Here is a 14,059-nt window from a genome sequence, read left to right as displayed (position 1 = left end):
TAAAGAAGCTTTTGTCCAAATACCTAGTGTTAGTCGAGCGAAAGGAGATGCTTTCTTGTTGGGCGGTGGAATTTAATGCAGCGAGAGACATTAAAATTATTTCAATATAACTGTGAGTGTAAGTAAATCGATTTCGTTTAGTTACTTACTTAGTTTATTTTTATTTGCTTCGCTAATAAAAATAACGCAGCATCCCGCACACAGCAGGGTAGGCAGAGGGATGAGAGGGAACCTAGTGTTATGGCACTCCGTTATTGCGTATGCGTAATGCGTGGAGGAAGAAAAAAATTACACTTAAAATACAACTAAAGTAAAAAACCAGAAAAGTGAAAATTAATAGGTACTTCATAAAATAAAATCATTATTAAACTTAAACTTATATATGCGCGAGCCCGACTCACACTTAACCAATTTTTTTTATAATGGTACCAACGATAAAAAAGGTAAACGAGCTTAGAATATTTAAATACTTTACAAATTTAGGTAAGCATCTAAACGAGGCCGGCTTAGCAACAAGCCGAATTCTAAGTTGATTAGTATCTCAATCACATTAATAAACCACAACATTATCATACCATTGTAAATTGCATTACGCACATTACACGGACAAAGTATTTTCCAACGAGTGTAGGTAAAGCTAAGTTGTAAGAGAATTATAATAAAAAAAAAACATGAGTAATAATTTTGGCGTGGTCGTCTCAAAAGCCATTACTATGCGTATGAGCGGGGAAACCAGCGTCATCGTCAGAGACACGAGCACAAGTTCAAATTCGCAGTAAACGCCAACAGGTTTTTTTTTGTTGAATACAGAAGTGTCTATTTGTGTATTGCTTTATAAAGACTGGCGGCGGCAAAACAATAACATTGTGACCGCCGAGCTTCTCCGAGATGGAGCTCTCGGGTGTAATTGCGTTTGCCCTTGTGGGCTTAGTGACCGGAACTCCTTATGGATATGGTGTTAAAAGTGGAGCATTAGCTAAAGGTCAGTTACCCTCAAATATATAATTGTTATAGTCTATTTCAACAATCAGTAAAATATTTACATCGATAATTAAGGATATTTTTTTTTTACTAATTTAAATTTTCCATATGAATGGAAAAGGTTGGAGGAGGCCTTTGCCGACTGGCAAACTGACCCGCAAAAGACAAGCAAATACCAAATACTTGATTAGTTATAATTTAGGTTTGTGAGTTTTGGTTCATTTAAGTTTGGATTGTCAACTAAAATTGTAATAGAGGATAAGCAGTTCAGAATAAAAGGCTTTATTATTTATTATTATTATTATTATTATTTAAATTTTCATCTAAAATCAATAGATCACTCGTTTAGGATAAACATTATTAAAATAAAATAATTCTCTAAAATACGAAATAATATATATGGCTATAATGTTATACCTAATATAAAATAATTTAGTAGCAAACAAAGAGAAATAGCTAATTGTTTTAAGATACTATGTAGTTCACTTATTTGATTACATCATTATGTTATAATTAATTGAGGCCTGTCGTGGTTCGATTTCCACTAAAGTAATTGAAATAATGAATATTTTCATTATTATTAATCTGTTTAGAAGGCAAAGCGCGGGATTGAGTTCCGCAACTCAACATGCAATGCCTCCGGAAATAGGTGGAAAGTGGGAAGCGAAAGAGTCCTGATGGGAATAGAGTGTCTTAACACTAAGTTAAGTTTCTTTTTGCTAAAAAAAAGTTATTTCCACATAAATAATCTAATTTATTTGTTGTTTAATTTTTCAATGAAACAATTTTACTATACTTTAATATAGGCCTGAAATGTCTTTATGCAAATTATATTTTTTTTTTAAATATCAACATGAGTGAAATATAAAAATAGCGAAATCGCTTATTATTAAAATCATAGCTGCACCTACTTATATATGAGTTATATATTTATCTGGTTGTTCCTTCTTATGGTTTAAAGACTTCTCAATTGTTATTTTGCCAATATTATAATATGCCTCCAGAATTCGGCGGAAAGTGGGGAGCGAGGTTGATACTAGGTTCCCTCTGCCTACCCTGCTTTGTGCGAGATACAGCGTGAAGCTGATTTAATTTACTTTGATTTTTAAATATAAACATTGTTACTTTTTTTTTAGATTTTTATTAACAAGTAATAATTTTGTAAAATGTTTTTTTTTTTAGCTGAGGCCAGTGCTGGAGCTGGTGCTTTTGGTGTGGCACAACCTATTTCTTTAAGTATTCCAAGTGGCACAGGATTTTCAGGAAGTTTCTCCAAGTCCTCCTCATCAAGCTTTGCATCATCAAGTTCTAGTTCAAGTTCTAGTTCGAGTTCATTCACTTTTAGTGGTGCGGGTTCTAATGGAATACCTGGCATCGGATGTCAATCTGGTGGATGCAAAAATAATGGAATAATAGCTCCCTCTTCATTACATGATTCAAATAATGGAATTCAAAATGGAGCCTTTGCTTCAGGAGTGGCTGGAGCAGTTGCAGGATCATCGCTGTCACAAAACAATGAAAAATGCTCATCGGGAAAATGTAATTTAAATGGCAACTTACAACCCCAGTCTCAATCAGTTTTACCTTCAAACAATAATGACTGTGCGTCCGGTCAATGTATTCCAACTTTCTCAGGGAATATACCAAGTAAGGATGGATCTGACCAACAAGTTCTTAATAATGGTGACTCTTATAATAAAAATTCCGAAAATAATGAAAAATCTGCTTATGAAGGATCTGATTGTTCTTATGGAAAATGTGATTCAAATGTTATTTCCAACACGGCATCATCAGGAAACGACCACGATATTTTCATTCCACTTTCACCTTCTTCCAATTCTGCAGTACCAAAACCCCAAAAACCTTCAGTATTTTTAAATACTCCTAGTTTTGGGCCTGCATGTACAAGTCATAACTGCAATCCAGGTGATTCATATTCTAATGGCAAACTTCCATCTAGTTATAACGTGCCTATACTTGGCTCAAATCCAAGTTTATCCAATAGTGATTCTTCTTCATCGGTAAATCAGGGATCTGAAAATTTGTATCAACCAAATTCTCCAGCGAAGTTCCCAGCTACATCTCCAGGTTGCACTGAATCGAATTGCGGTTCGTCAAATCCACACGCTCCATTAATTCCACAACAACCTTCGTCTTGTAGTGGTCCTTATTGTGCCGGACATTCAGCAAACAATGACGTCTTTAATTCAAATAAACATATAGGCTCATTGATCACTCAGGAAGAAAACAAACCTACGAAGATAAGTACTTCCGAGCAAGGTCCAAAACAGGAACCTAGTGGTGTTTACGTTAATTCTTATGATAATAATAATAATTATAACAGTGCGAGTCCATCACCTAACAATATTCATTTAAATTCACATCCTAGCCAACCGTCTATACAATTAAAACCTAATTTAGGATCACAAAGTGTTTCTACTCCGACAGACTCTGGTTTAAGTTCTCTAAATGTTCCGGTCCCTAAACAAGACACTCCTAATTATAACAATGGATTTGGAAGTTCGCCTTTAAACAATAATGTGCATGGTTCTTTATCAACACAATCTGATTTAGGAATATCATACTCTAACCCAAAATTACAACCTGACTATTTACAAAAGGGACCTGGATCCATCGATTCGAGCAATGATAATTCAGCTCATGTACCTACAAGACCAAGCGTAGGCAGTGTTACAGCTGCTCCTTATCCTACACATATAACTGCCTCCTTCCTCCCAAACCAAGGAATTGCTCATATTCCTAAAAATACTGGAGATATTAATGCACCAAAAACATCGCCTCCCAATCATAATGCCCCCGTATATACTGGTGGTTTTGGTGGTCCTAGTGGATCTGTAAATGGAAACATTGGACTTGGCTCTACTGTTGCATCTCTAGGTTTTAATAAACCACAATTTAGCGTAAATTTACCTGCCAAAGACTTACCTGTCTACACTGGAGGCTTTGGCGGACCAGCTGGATCTATTGACGCAAGTTTTCCAGCTAATACAAAATTTTCTCCAAAACCGGATACAGTTTCATCTATTGCACCCAATTCACAAAGCAACAGTTATGGGAAATTACCACATTCTTCAAGTCAGCCTGAAATTATATCAAAGCCAAGTGTTAGTTTAATTCCCCCGATTCATAATCCATCCACGAGTGTATTACCAGCAATGCCTGGCTTATTAAATAATGACGACGAAGCAAAGCTGCCATCATACTCGGGTGGTTTCGGTGGACCAAAAGGATTGCTAAAGCCAAATGAGTACAATTTACCAACAAAATCAGATTCATCAGGATCAAGTAGTAATAGTCCCTTACCTTGTAATTCTGAAGCTTGTGGTACCAAAGATAAAAATAAAGAGACTATTGGAAAATCCGATGGTTCCATAAATACAGCTTTCGCTTCAGCATCTGCATCGGCCAATGCAAAAGCAGTCGCCTACTCGGGAGGATTTGGCGGTCCACCAGGTTTTTTAAGACCCTTCGATGACAGAAAGCACTCCAAAGCTAGTCATACTAGTGGTATTATTGAGAGCCCACCTGGATCTGATAGTCACGTACCTACAAGTGGTTTTGGCTTAAGCGACAAACCCGTAAGCCCTTCTTTTAACCATCAATTTGGAGCACAAGCAAATGCTGGTTCTCAAGCTAATGCAGGGGCACATGCAAATGCCGTTGCTTTCGCTAATGCCGGTACATTCGGTGCTAATCCAGGTATCAGCATCCCTGGATGCAGAACTGGCTGTGAATCTGCTTCCAATCATGAAAATGGAAACAGTTTTGTCCATGGTAACAGTCAAGGTACTTCAGGAACAAGTGGATTGAACGCCGCCGGACATACCGGCGCTTTAGCGGCTGCTCAAAGTATCGCAGGTGCAAATGCTGGGAGTTTTGCGGCGGGAAGAAGTTTTGCAAGTAGCTCAGCATCTGCCCATGCAACTGCAGGAATCAAAGGAGGTAAATAATATCAATTATTATAAAAACTTTAAAAAATTATAAACACTCACCACAACTTGTGAATATTGATGTTGAATATTTTTTGTTGTTTTAATCTGCAATGGTTACACAAACATATGAGAATATCTAATGTCATTGTATACGTAACATAATATTATTGATTGGTACCTTTTTCTATGTTATATCTGTAAAATTCTTTGACTTTATCTAACAAACAAATTTTTAAAATATGTAAGTTTTGCTTTATGTATCGCGCCACGACAATGGATTTAGGAACTAAATGCAATACGCAATAATTAACCTTTAATATTAAACATTTACTTTATAAATCATTAAATAAATAAAAATAAAATAAATCAGCTTCACGCTGTGTCCCGCACACAGCAGGGTAGGCAGAGGGAACCTACTGTTAATACACTCCGTTCCCCACTTTATGCCGAATTCTGGAGGCATTGCGTGTTGAGTGGCAGAGCTCCACGCCGCGCTTTGAAATGAAAATATAAACGTACATAAATATTTAACTTCTTCGAGTATCGAACCCATTACCGTCGCGTTACAGTCACACCCTTGTGCCGCTACGCCACGACGGCCATCATTAAATGGATGTTAATATTGTTGAATCTTTCCAGGTTACGGAAAATGAACATCAACGAATTTACCTAATTAACACAGAAGATGTAGGCGATCAGCATTTAACGTTTCGAAACAAGACTATTATAATTTTTTGATAGCAAGTTTTAATTACATAATTACTTGTGATATATTTCATGTGAGATAGATATAAGCATTTATTTAGAAAGTATGTAATAAATATTTTTATAAATATACGAGTATATACTTGATGTACAATGGATATCTACTAGATATTCCAGACAGAGGTGTTTTAAATGTATTTTTTTCTAATTTTTTTATTTTTTAAAAAATGTTTTTTTATTATTTACAAACAGCGCAATTTTAGAAAATGCCGTACTGGTGATATCGCGATGTCTATAAAAAAAACTGTACTTTATTTTTAGACTCCATTTTTACTCAATTTATAGACATTAAAATATTGTATAAACGTAACATTTTGACTAAGATACAAAAAAAATTGTGATGATCAGACCATAAGCTGCAATAAAAACCGACGGCTTAATGTATAGAACCTTCACCTTGTTAAATTATAGTTTTTTCAACAAATTTGAGGCACCTGAGACAAAACGATGTATCATTCCTAAGTATTGTACGTATGTTACAGAGATTAACAGATTAGTAACAAAATAGATTTTATATTTTTAATATAGACACAATCGTTAATATATATTTTTTTCTTTCTTCAATATACTTAGCTAAAGGTCGAGTAAAATTTCCGAATTTCATATTTATGCCTTTGATGTTTACATAATTATCTTCCACCTATTTACATAGTCTATACTTAGACAAAGTTAAACATTATTATACATTTTTTACTGATTTCTGCAAAAGGATGAGTTTATCAATTCGAGTGTATTTTTTTATGTTTGTTGCCTCGGATCTTTTCATTGAAAAAACCGATTTTGATATTTTTTTTATCTGAAAGATAGTGCTTCCTTTTCCTTTCCTTTCCGTTGCTTTCCTTTCTTTGGTTAATTATGATATCAATTATTATATTATAATTATTTCAATCCTATTCCTTCTAATAATTAGAATTAGTATTATAAATGTGAGGATAGAGGGATGTTTATTAGATTTTCACGCAAACATTACTGAATGGATTTTGATTTAACTTTAAAGTAGCATAACTTGAATGTACATGAGAATAACACATTTGACTATAATATCTTTAGGCAGGCGAAGCCGCAGGTGGGTTGCTAGTTTATTCGATTTGTAAACCGTCTGAGTCACCTGACATCCGTATTCCAAGTATATAAACTTGATCCTCAATGTCAGTGACATTTGAGTGATGACGAGCTTTAATAACTTACATAAAATATTATACACGTACTTACTTAAATTATCAATAAATAAATTATTATTAAAAATCTTTCTTAAAAAATGCATCATATTTGGAAATGAATCTTATTTTATTATGCTGGGTAATGTTTATAGGATAAATGGAAATAACTGATGTTAAACTAATAGGCATTCTAAGTATCCCTAAGGCATAAAAAGATTTCAGTTATCTAACGGAGTGCCAGCCGGCAAGTGTTATGTACATATATTTGTACATAACACTTGCCGGCATATGTTTTGAATCAGCATCATACTGTATCTCGCACATAGTAGGCAGAGGAAACCTACTGACTGAGAATGACTGAGAAAGAATGTTAAAACACTTAGTTTCCCATTTTCCGCCGAATTTTTCGAAGCACTGCGTGTTTAGTGGCGGAACTCAACGCTGAGCTTTTGCCTCGACACCAATCAAAATATTAATAAATAATAATTCATATCCTCGAATGGAGATCGAACCCATCACCGTAGCGTTTCACGTCAGTCACACCCTAGTGTCCTGCACTACGACGACGCCCTCAAGGTTACATACCCTATAACACGTAATTTGAAAAAAATATATATAATAAATATCTTTTATCTATTGATTTAATTTAGTAAATATTATATAAATACTAGATTGTTAATCTTGTGAACAATTTCCGTAAATCACCTCGTTGTCTAATATATGCAGATAAAATCATGCGACTCATCCATTGTTCACGAGCGCAAGAACGTTGTATATAAGAAATAAATAATTCATTACAAAATGCTGTAATACACCGCCCACGTATGTTATTTGTTTACTATTATAAATCAAAATATATTTTTTTATTCATCAGGAAAATCCTAAATATTTCAAGCCTGATAAGACGGTAGTTGCCTTGTATGACTTCACCCTCGCTAGCGAGTGTGTTAATGTATTGATAAATAGTTTTTTATTCCAAAATATACTATGTCATATTTATATTTCTTAGTAATAAGAAAACAAAACAGTTATTAATAATAATAAGGCAAATTATTAACCAAAATCTGAGACATCAAACTGTAACGAGGGAATACAATAATTTTTCATAAAGCTCAGAAACAAATTTACATTAGCATTTAAAATATTTAAACGCTACTGCTATGGTTATAATTGATCAATTATGTAAATTCCGAAACACATAGAGCAGGAAATATCTCCATTTTGTGACAAGCTGATATTTTAAACATATAAACGTATCTACTCTATACTTATCTTATTGCATAACATTATATTTTTCAAAATCATTTAACAATTAACTATGAATTTAATTTATTTTTTCAATGCATTCGGTCCCCACTCGAAAGATTATACTTAGGTACATATATTTTATGTGAGCACTGGTTTAGACTCCGATGACGCCATTACTATAGCGAATGCCCCGTATGTAGGTAGGAAACACACTACTCACACACGACACAAACACCGTCGTCGACGGAATCGACGACGAAGTCCAGCTTATTCAACGGCTCGGTCGCGTCTCGGCGCGGTCGGGCCCAGCGGTTAGGGACCGTTAGCTCCCTTAGAGTAGTCTAATTTGTCCCCAGTCGCGACTTCATGTCGCGGCTAGTTTGCTTAGCATAGGTGAAATCCCAGTCCGCTCGACGGCCCTTACAGTCGTCGACTTCCTCGCAGGCAGCCACTTAGTGCTTGCATTTCTTCAGGGACAGAGTACCCTCTTCCCTACCCAACCGGTGTCGCTGTAAAAGCCAATAGGGCTAACAGCATTATCCACATGTTCGAAAAAAAAAAAAAAAAGTGAGCACTGGGCTTTGTCTCGACATCAGAGCGAAGAAAATGAAAATATTAAATATTTTATTTTCTCGAGTGGGAATCGAACCCACAATCGTCTTGTATATGTATATTGACCTAAGAAGTTTTTGAAGATGTCAGGGCCATTCTAATTATGCGATTCGTATTTAATAGTAGTAGTTGTTGTGGCTTAAAATATATTGTATATGGAATGAATATTGTCCATTTAATATATTTTCTTGTTTTATTTTTTGTTTCATTGTCGAGTTCACATGTAGATTCTTGCATGAATGATTTTTTACAATATTGAATGTATTCGAAACATCACATCCGGATAACTTTTGTTTGCTATCGTGAAAATAGGTGGATTTGACAAATATAGAATTTTTTAAGAGTTCTTTAACCTCTAATTTGTAATATCATTATTTTTGATTAATCTTTAGAATAGTTCTAGATTTATATTTTTAAATTGACTTGATTTACTGACTTGTTTTAAATCGAAGTGTAAATAAGCGTCTTGATACTAATGGTTTTATAAACAGATTTGTCATTATAATAATTTTGTATTATAACTATATGATATGGTTATATCTGATAATATTTATAATATTCTTAGAAAAAGTAATTTAATTTACACAATGATTGACATGACAAACTTCGATGCCAGTCGTGGCGAAGGGGCACAAGCGTAGACGCGGGAGGTTGCGGGTTTGATTCCCACTCGAGGGAATAAAATATTAAATATATTATTTTCCTCGCTTTGGAAACGAGGTAAAGCACGGAGATGAGTTTCGCCACTCAACACGCAATGCCTCCAGAATTCGGCGGAAAGTCGATAACGGAGTGTCTTAACACTAGGTTCTCTCTGCCTACAATGTACGGGATAAAGCGTGAAGCGAAAAAAAAAATATTGACAAAAATTTGCTCCTCTAGCTCTACATTAAAAAAAGTTAATATTTTCCTTAATATAAATTATGCGTACTTACAACATTGGTATGAGAAAGACAAACAATATTATTCTACTTCAAATAAAACTAAATAAATGTTAGACATTTTATTACTTACAACCAATACAAATATCTATACGCATTTGCAATTGGGCAAACTTTTAACAAATTAAAATAAATAAAAAATGTAAGACGTAACCGGCGCAGTAAATACTCGTACAATCTTACGTGCTAAGAATTTAAAAAATTCTCATTTGTCTGAAAAATGTTAACGAACTCATACTACCTTCTCACTAAATTTTATATACCTAGTTATATGAAAATATGTATGCGTAATGGCTAAAGTACATAACCTAAAATACATGTTAAGTATCCGTCGTGGCGCAGCGGCACAAGGGTGTGACTGTAATGCGACGGTTGTGGGTTCTATCACCACTCGAGGAAGTGCAATATTTATTTACGTTTATATTTTCATTTCTTCGCTCTGGTGTCGAGGCGCGGCGTTGAGGTCTGCCACTTAACACACAATACCTCCAGAATTCGGCAGGAAGTGGGGAAGGGAGTGTCTTAACACTAGGTTCCCTCTGCCTACCCTGCTGTGTGCGGGATACAGCGCGAAGCTGATTTATTTATTCGATTTTATAAGTATATTTAATTTCATTGTTTTTAGAACATGACATTGGCTATTCGAATATTTTACGCTGCTCCTTTTGTAATCTTGTACCTATTACATAAAGCCAGCTTTTAACTTATGGTGTTTCGCCTACTTAAAACACTCATTGCAAAATAAGCTGATCGAAAGCTCTCTTGATAATTTTGGCATTTAATATGTCATAAATAAAAACCGTATGTGGTGTACCGTATATGTTATACGCACTTGAACTTACACCAGTGTTAGTAAATTATGCAAGTAATTTACATGAAGAAATATGTATTTTTTTATAATATCTGTTTTATGTTTATATAATAACACGAACAGCTTGTTCACAATTGTGTCCATAATTTTTTTCTTTCTTTTCTGTGAAGATTTCGTACATTTTTAACTTAATTTACAGTGAGTTTTTTTATCTACTACTTTTGATACATCAATCGAAAAATTAAATATTAATAATTTAATATGTGAGCCTGCTTTCGATACAAGGGTAAGCCGGTTGTTGTCAAAAAGCAGTTTGCGCCAAGCAAATGACACATCACAAATACACAGCTTAGACCTCGTGGACTAGAGTTACCGGAAAATGCTATTGACCTTAATCAACAATATTATTTTAGTATATTTTAATGTTTTATTAAAACTAAATTATTTCACTTTTGATATTATTTCTGTAACATGGATTGAATTTCCCTTCCTGAAATAAATATACATATATACGAAATTATTAGTATGACATTAATTTATGAAATTAAGAAAAATATTTTTATTATACTTATATTTTAAATTTACAAATAAAAATAAAGGTAATTTATGTTTTTCTGGTTATTTATTATTTCAATAAATTAATAGACATGTTAAAATAGTTGAATTAGTGACCCATTGACCAAATTCCTAATTTGCTAATCTTAGCTGAACTTTTAACTTGATTTTGAGATAAGAATCTGATTAATGTTTCGGCTTGTATTTAGTAATAATAACGAAATATGGACATGTATGTTATATGTATGTCCATAGATGTACCTATTTGTAACTATAAATTGTAATATAACTAAATTTACAATGGGCATAAAATAAGAGAAAAATACATTTATGTACTTAATTGAATAATAAAAAAAATCAAGTGGGAATCGGCATCGCCCATCGAGGTTTCCGAACCAATTCCAAGATTGTAGGTACGAGAAGTACAAGTCGTTACTTACAAAGAAGACAAACTCAAGATTGCGGACGTAAGCACTCATTTTGTATGAAACTAACTACAAATATACGTTCGTAATGATTTATATCCATGATATAATTTTCACTTTTCAGATTTTTTCTTTAGTTATATTGTAAGCTCTCATTTCCTGCCAAATTTCGTAACTCTTTCGTCCTCGGGAAGCACCCTAGTCTTTGATTACGCGGAGAATTTCATACAAAATACAGCAAAATCCATGTATAAATGTTCGTATCTTTTGATTGCGGCGACTAGGAAGCCTGATTTGTTCTGAGCTTTTAGGGACCGTAGACCTAAAAATTTAATATTAGCTAACTTGATACTTGCACGCGATATCAATATAAATGTTTTTGACATTTGAACAGATGGACAACAAAATCATCCTATAAGGGTTCCATTATTTAATTTTGCCTTTTGAAATACTGAACCCTTTATTTTCCTTTTGAGATACTGAACCCTAAAAAGAAAAAGTAAACCAGACCAAAAACACAACACCGCCTTAACAATTTTGAATGATTACTCCAAATCGTGAGTAAAACTGTACCTATTGGGCAACATTTCAAAAAACGCTTCTATACTACGTACTACGACAACACCGTGACAACTATCAAAGACAAATACTTGTTATCTTATGAATAATGCCGATTACGTTGAGCAAACACACCTACACACTTCAGTGCATTTTTCATATATTTTTATGGTACACAGGACGTGCAAAAATATTTATTATAATTTATTTATTTTTATTCCACTTATCTTTTTTTAGCTTTACGCTTTTATATAGTGTTGAAATACTCCGTTCCCCATTTTCTGCCAAGATTTGGAGTCATTGCGTGTTTTGTGGCGGAACTCAACGCCGCGCTTTGCCGCGCCACCATAGCGAAAAGATGAAAAAAAATATAAAATACAGTCGAATTTATAACCTCCTTTTCTTACAGAAGTCGGTTAAAAATATCATTTCCTCAAGTCGGGATCGAATCTACAACCTGTCGTGGTTACAGTCACACGCTTGAACCCCTGCGCCACGAGCCACAACTAGCCTTAACTCTATCTACTTACTCATCAATAATATATTAATGAGAAATTAAGTGTAACGAGCTTTTAATGCAACAAAGATCCGCTACTTTTACAGATTATATTTACTTATACTGAAAATGCTACAATTGCTCAAATATTTATTGCCAAGATTGACGTCCTGATTTTATTGCTTTCATGACTATTAAAAGAAACTTTTATAAGATAACATTTGTACGTTTAATATAGTGATATTTAGATGTAACTGCTATAAATTATTAGCCGTCGAACCTTCTCACTGCAGTGGCATATAAGATTATTTTAAGCAGTTACGTAAGTTACGCAACTGGTCCTCTCCGATTTATTAAGTACATGACAAGTTTAGCGTATCAATCGAAAAAAGTAGGTACGTTTTGTCACAGCCTGTGCATGCAGACGGCGCACGAGTCACCTAGATGTCGCGCCTATTGTCCAGCCGTGCCATCCGCTGGGTGAGCCGCTACCTCACCATACATTACCTCACACTTTCAATATTGGGTTACGAGAATTTTTCTTCAAGGTCCACTTTTAGGAGTAAACAGAGCCAGTATAAAGGCCATCACTAGCAACAATGATACACAGTTGAGGCTCAGTAACTCGTGCGAATATGTATGCATCAACCGCCGTCTTGTTTTGTAGTATGTTAGGTACGTATCTATATGTACATATTAGGTTTATAATATTAATACAATTATTATTATTTTTAATATAATTTGTGATATTTACTGATGTGTGATTTCATTAATTTTTATTCTATTTTAGGTGTCGTTGTATGCTACAATATACGACGGGAGTTGCCTTATAATGTAGGGCCAAACGATCCATTTGCGGTGGAAGTAAATCCAAATTTCGGCTTTGAACCATCTCAAAGAATATTTTGGGGCAGCGGTCAAGGAAGCAATCAAGTTGGCGGAAATCCAAGCCTATGGACCAAATTGACAAATAAATTTCCTTTCTTAGAAAACATGTTTGGACGCATGGAGCTACCAACACAATATGGTGTACCACAACAACAATATGGTGTGCCCCAACAACAATATGGTGTACCTCAACAACAATATGGTGTGCCCCAAAATTTTCAACCACAATATTATAATAGGGAGTATCGCCAGCATTTGTTTCCAGCCGGCCGCGATGTGGGGCTGACGGACGACGCTGTGATTGTGACGCCTCCGCATGTGCCCATAATACCACAGCCAGCACCACAACCAATACCTCAACCTCAACCTGCTCCTGTGCCTTCTCCTGGATACAACTACAATATACCTCAGTATAGACTGGAACTGCCACGAAAATAAATTCTATTACATTTTTATGTATGTGTAATTACTTTTTTACATTAAATATTTTCTTTAATTAACTTATGAGGTTAGTACTTAGTTATGGAGCTTTTATAGAATTAGAATATGATAAGGAGGCTTGTTCAGCAGTATTATGATTATATGTGTTTAACTAAATAAAAATAAGATAAAAACTTTCTTTTGTGCTTATTTTATTTGAATATTTATTTGTAAGAATCCTTTTAT

General features: G+C 34.3%; 2 protein-coding genes across 2 annotated transcripts; both read left to right on the top strand.

Annotated features, from left to right (window-relative positions):
• Nucleotides 1-760: 760 nt before the first annotated feature.
• On the top strand, nt 761-5,774 carry LOC146535682 (uncharacterized). The gene is made up of 3 exons (XM_085191327.1): nt 761-982; nt 2,164-4,944; nt 5,574-5,774. Exons 1-3 carry the CDS (start codon nt 889-891, stop codon nt 5,585-5,587), a joined length of 2,889 nt encoding a protein of 962 aa, XP_085047453.1. The 5' UTR covers nt 761-888; the 3' UTR covers nt 5,588-5,774.
• Nucleotides 5,775-12,968: 7,194 nt separating this feature from the next.
• Nucleotides 12,969-13,981, top strand: LOC146535681 (uncharacterized). Its single transcript, XM_085191609.1, has 2 exons — nt 12,969-13,180; nt 13,296-13,981. The coding sequence occupies exons 1-2, from the start codon at nt 13,141-13,143 to the stop codon at nt 13,829-13,831; spliced, it is 576 nt and encodes a 191-aa protein (XP_085047735.1). The 5' UTR covers nt 12,969-13,140; the 3' UTR covers nt 13,832-13,981.
• Nucleotides 13,982-14,059: the final 78 nt, after the last annotated feature.

This window comes from Heliconius melpomene, chromosome 10 (assembly GCF_056956725.1).
Source record: "Heliconius melpomene rosina isolate 202511_hmr_F chromosome 10, ASM5695672v1, whole genome shotgun sequence".
Classification (NCBI taxonomy): Eukaryota; Metazoa; Arthropoda; class Insecta; order Lepidoptera; family Nymphalidae; genus Heliconius; species Heliconius melpomene.
The sequence above is the reverse complement of the archived record's forward strand: the minus strand, read 5'-3'. Positions and strand labels throughout refer to the sequence as shown.

Bases quoted from the DNA above. Each gene is read 5' to 3' on its own strand.
- LOC146535682 (XM_085191327.1), top strand. From the start codon at position 889: ATGGAGCTCTCGGGTGTAATTGCGTTTGCCCTTGTGGGCTTAGTGACC. The intron at 983-2,163 runs GTCAGTTACCCT...TTTTTTTTTTAG, and splicing joins AAGTGGAGCATTAGCTAAAG to CTGAGGCCAGTGCTGGAGCT.
- LOC146535681 (XM_085191609.1), top strand. From the start codon at position 13,141: ATGTATGCATCAACCGCCGTCTTGTTTTGTAGTATGTTAG. The intron at 13,181-13,295 runs GTACGTATCTAT...ATTCTATTTTAG, and splicing joins CTTGTTTTGTAGTATGTTAG to GTGTCGTTGTATGCTACAAT.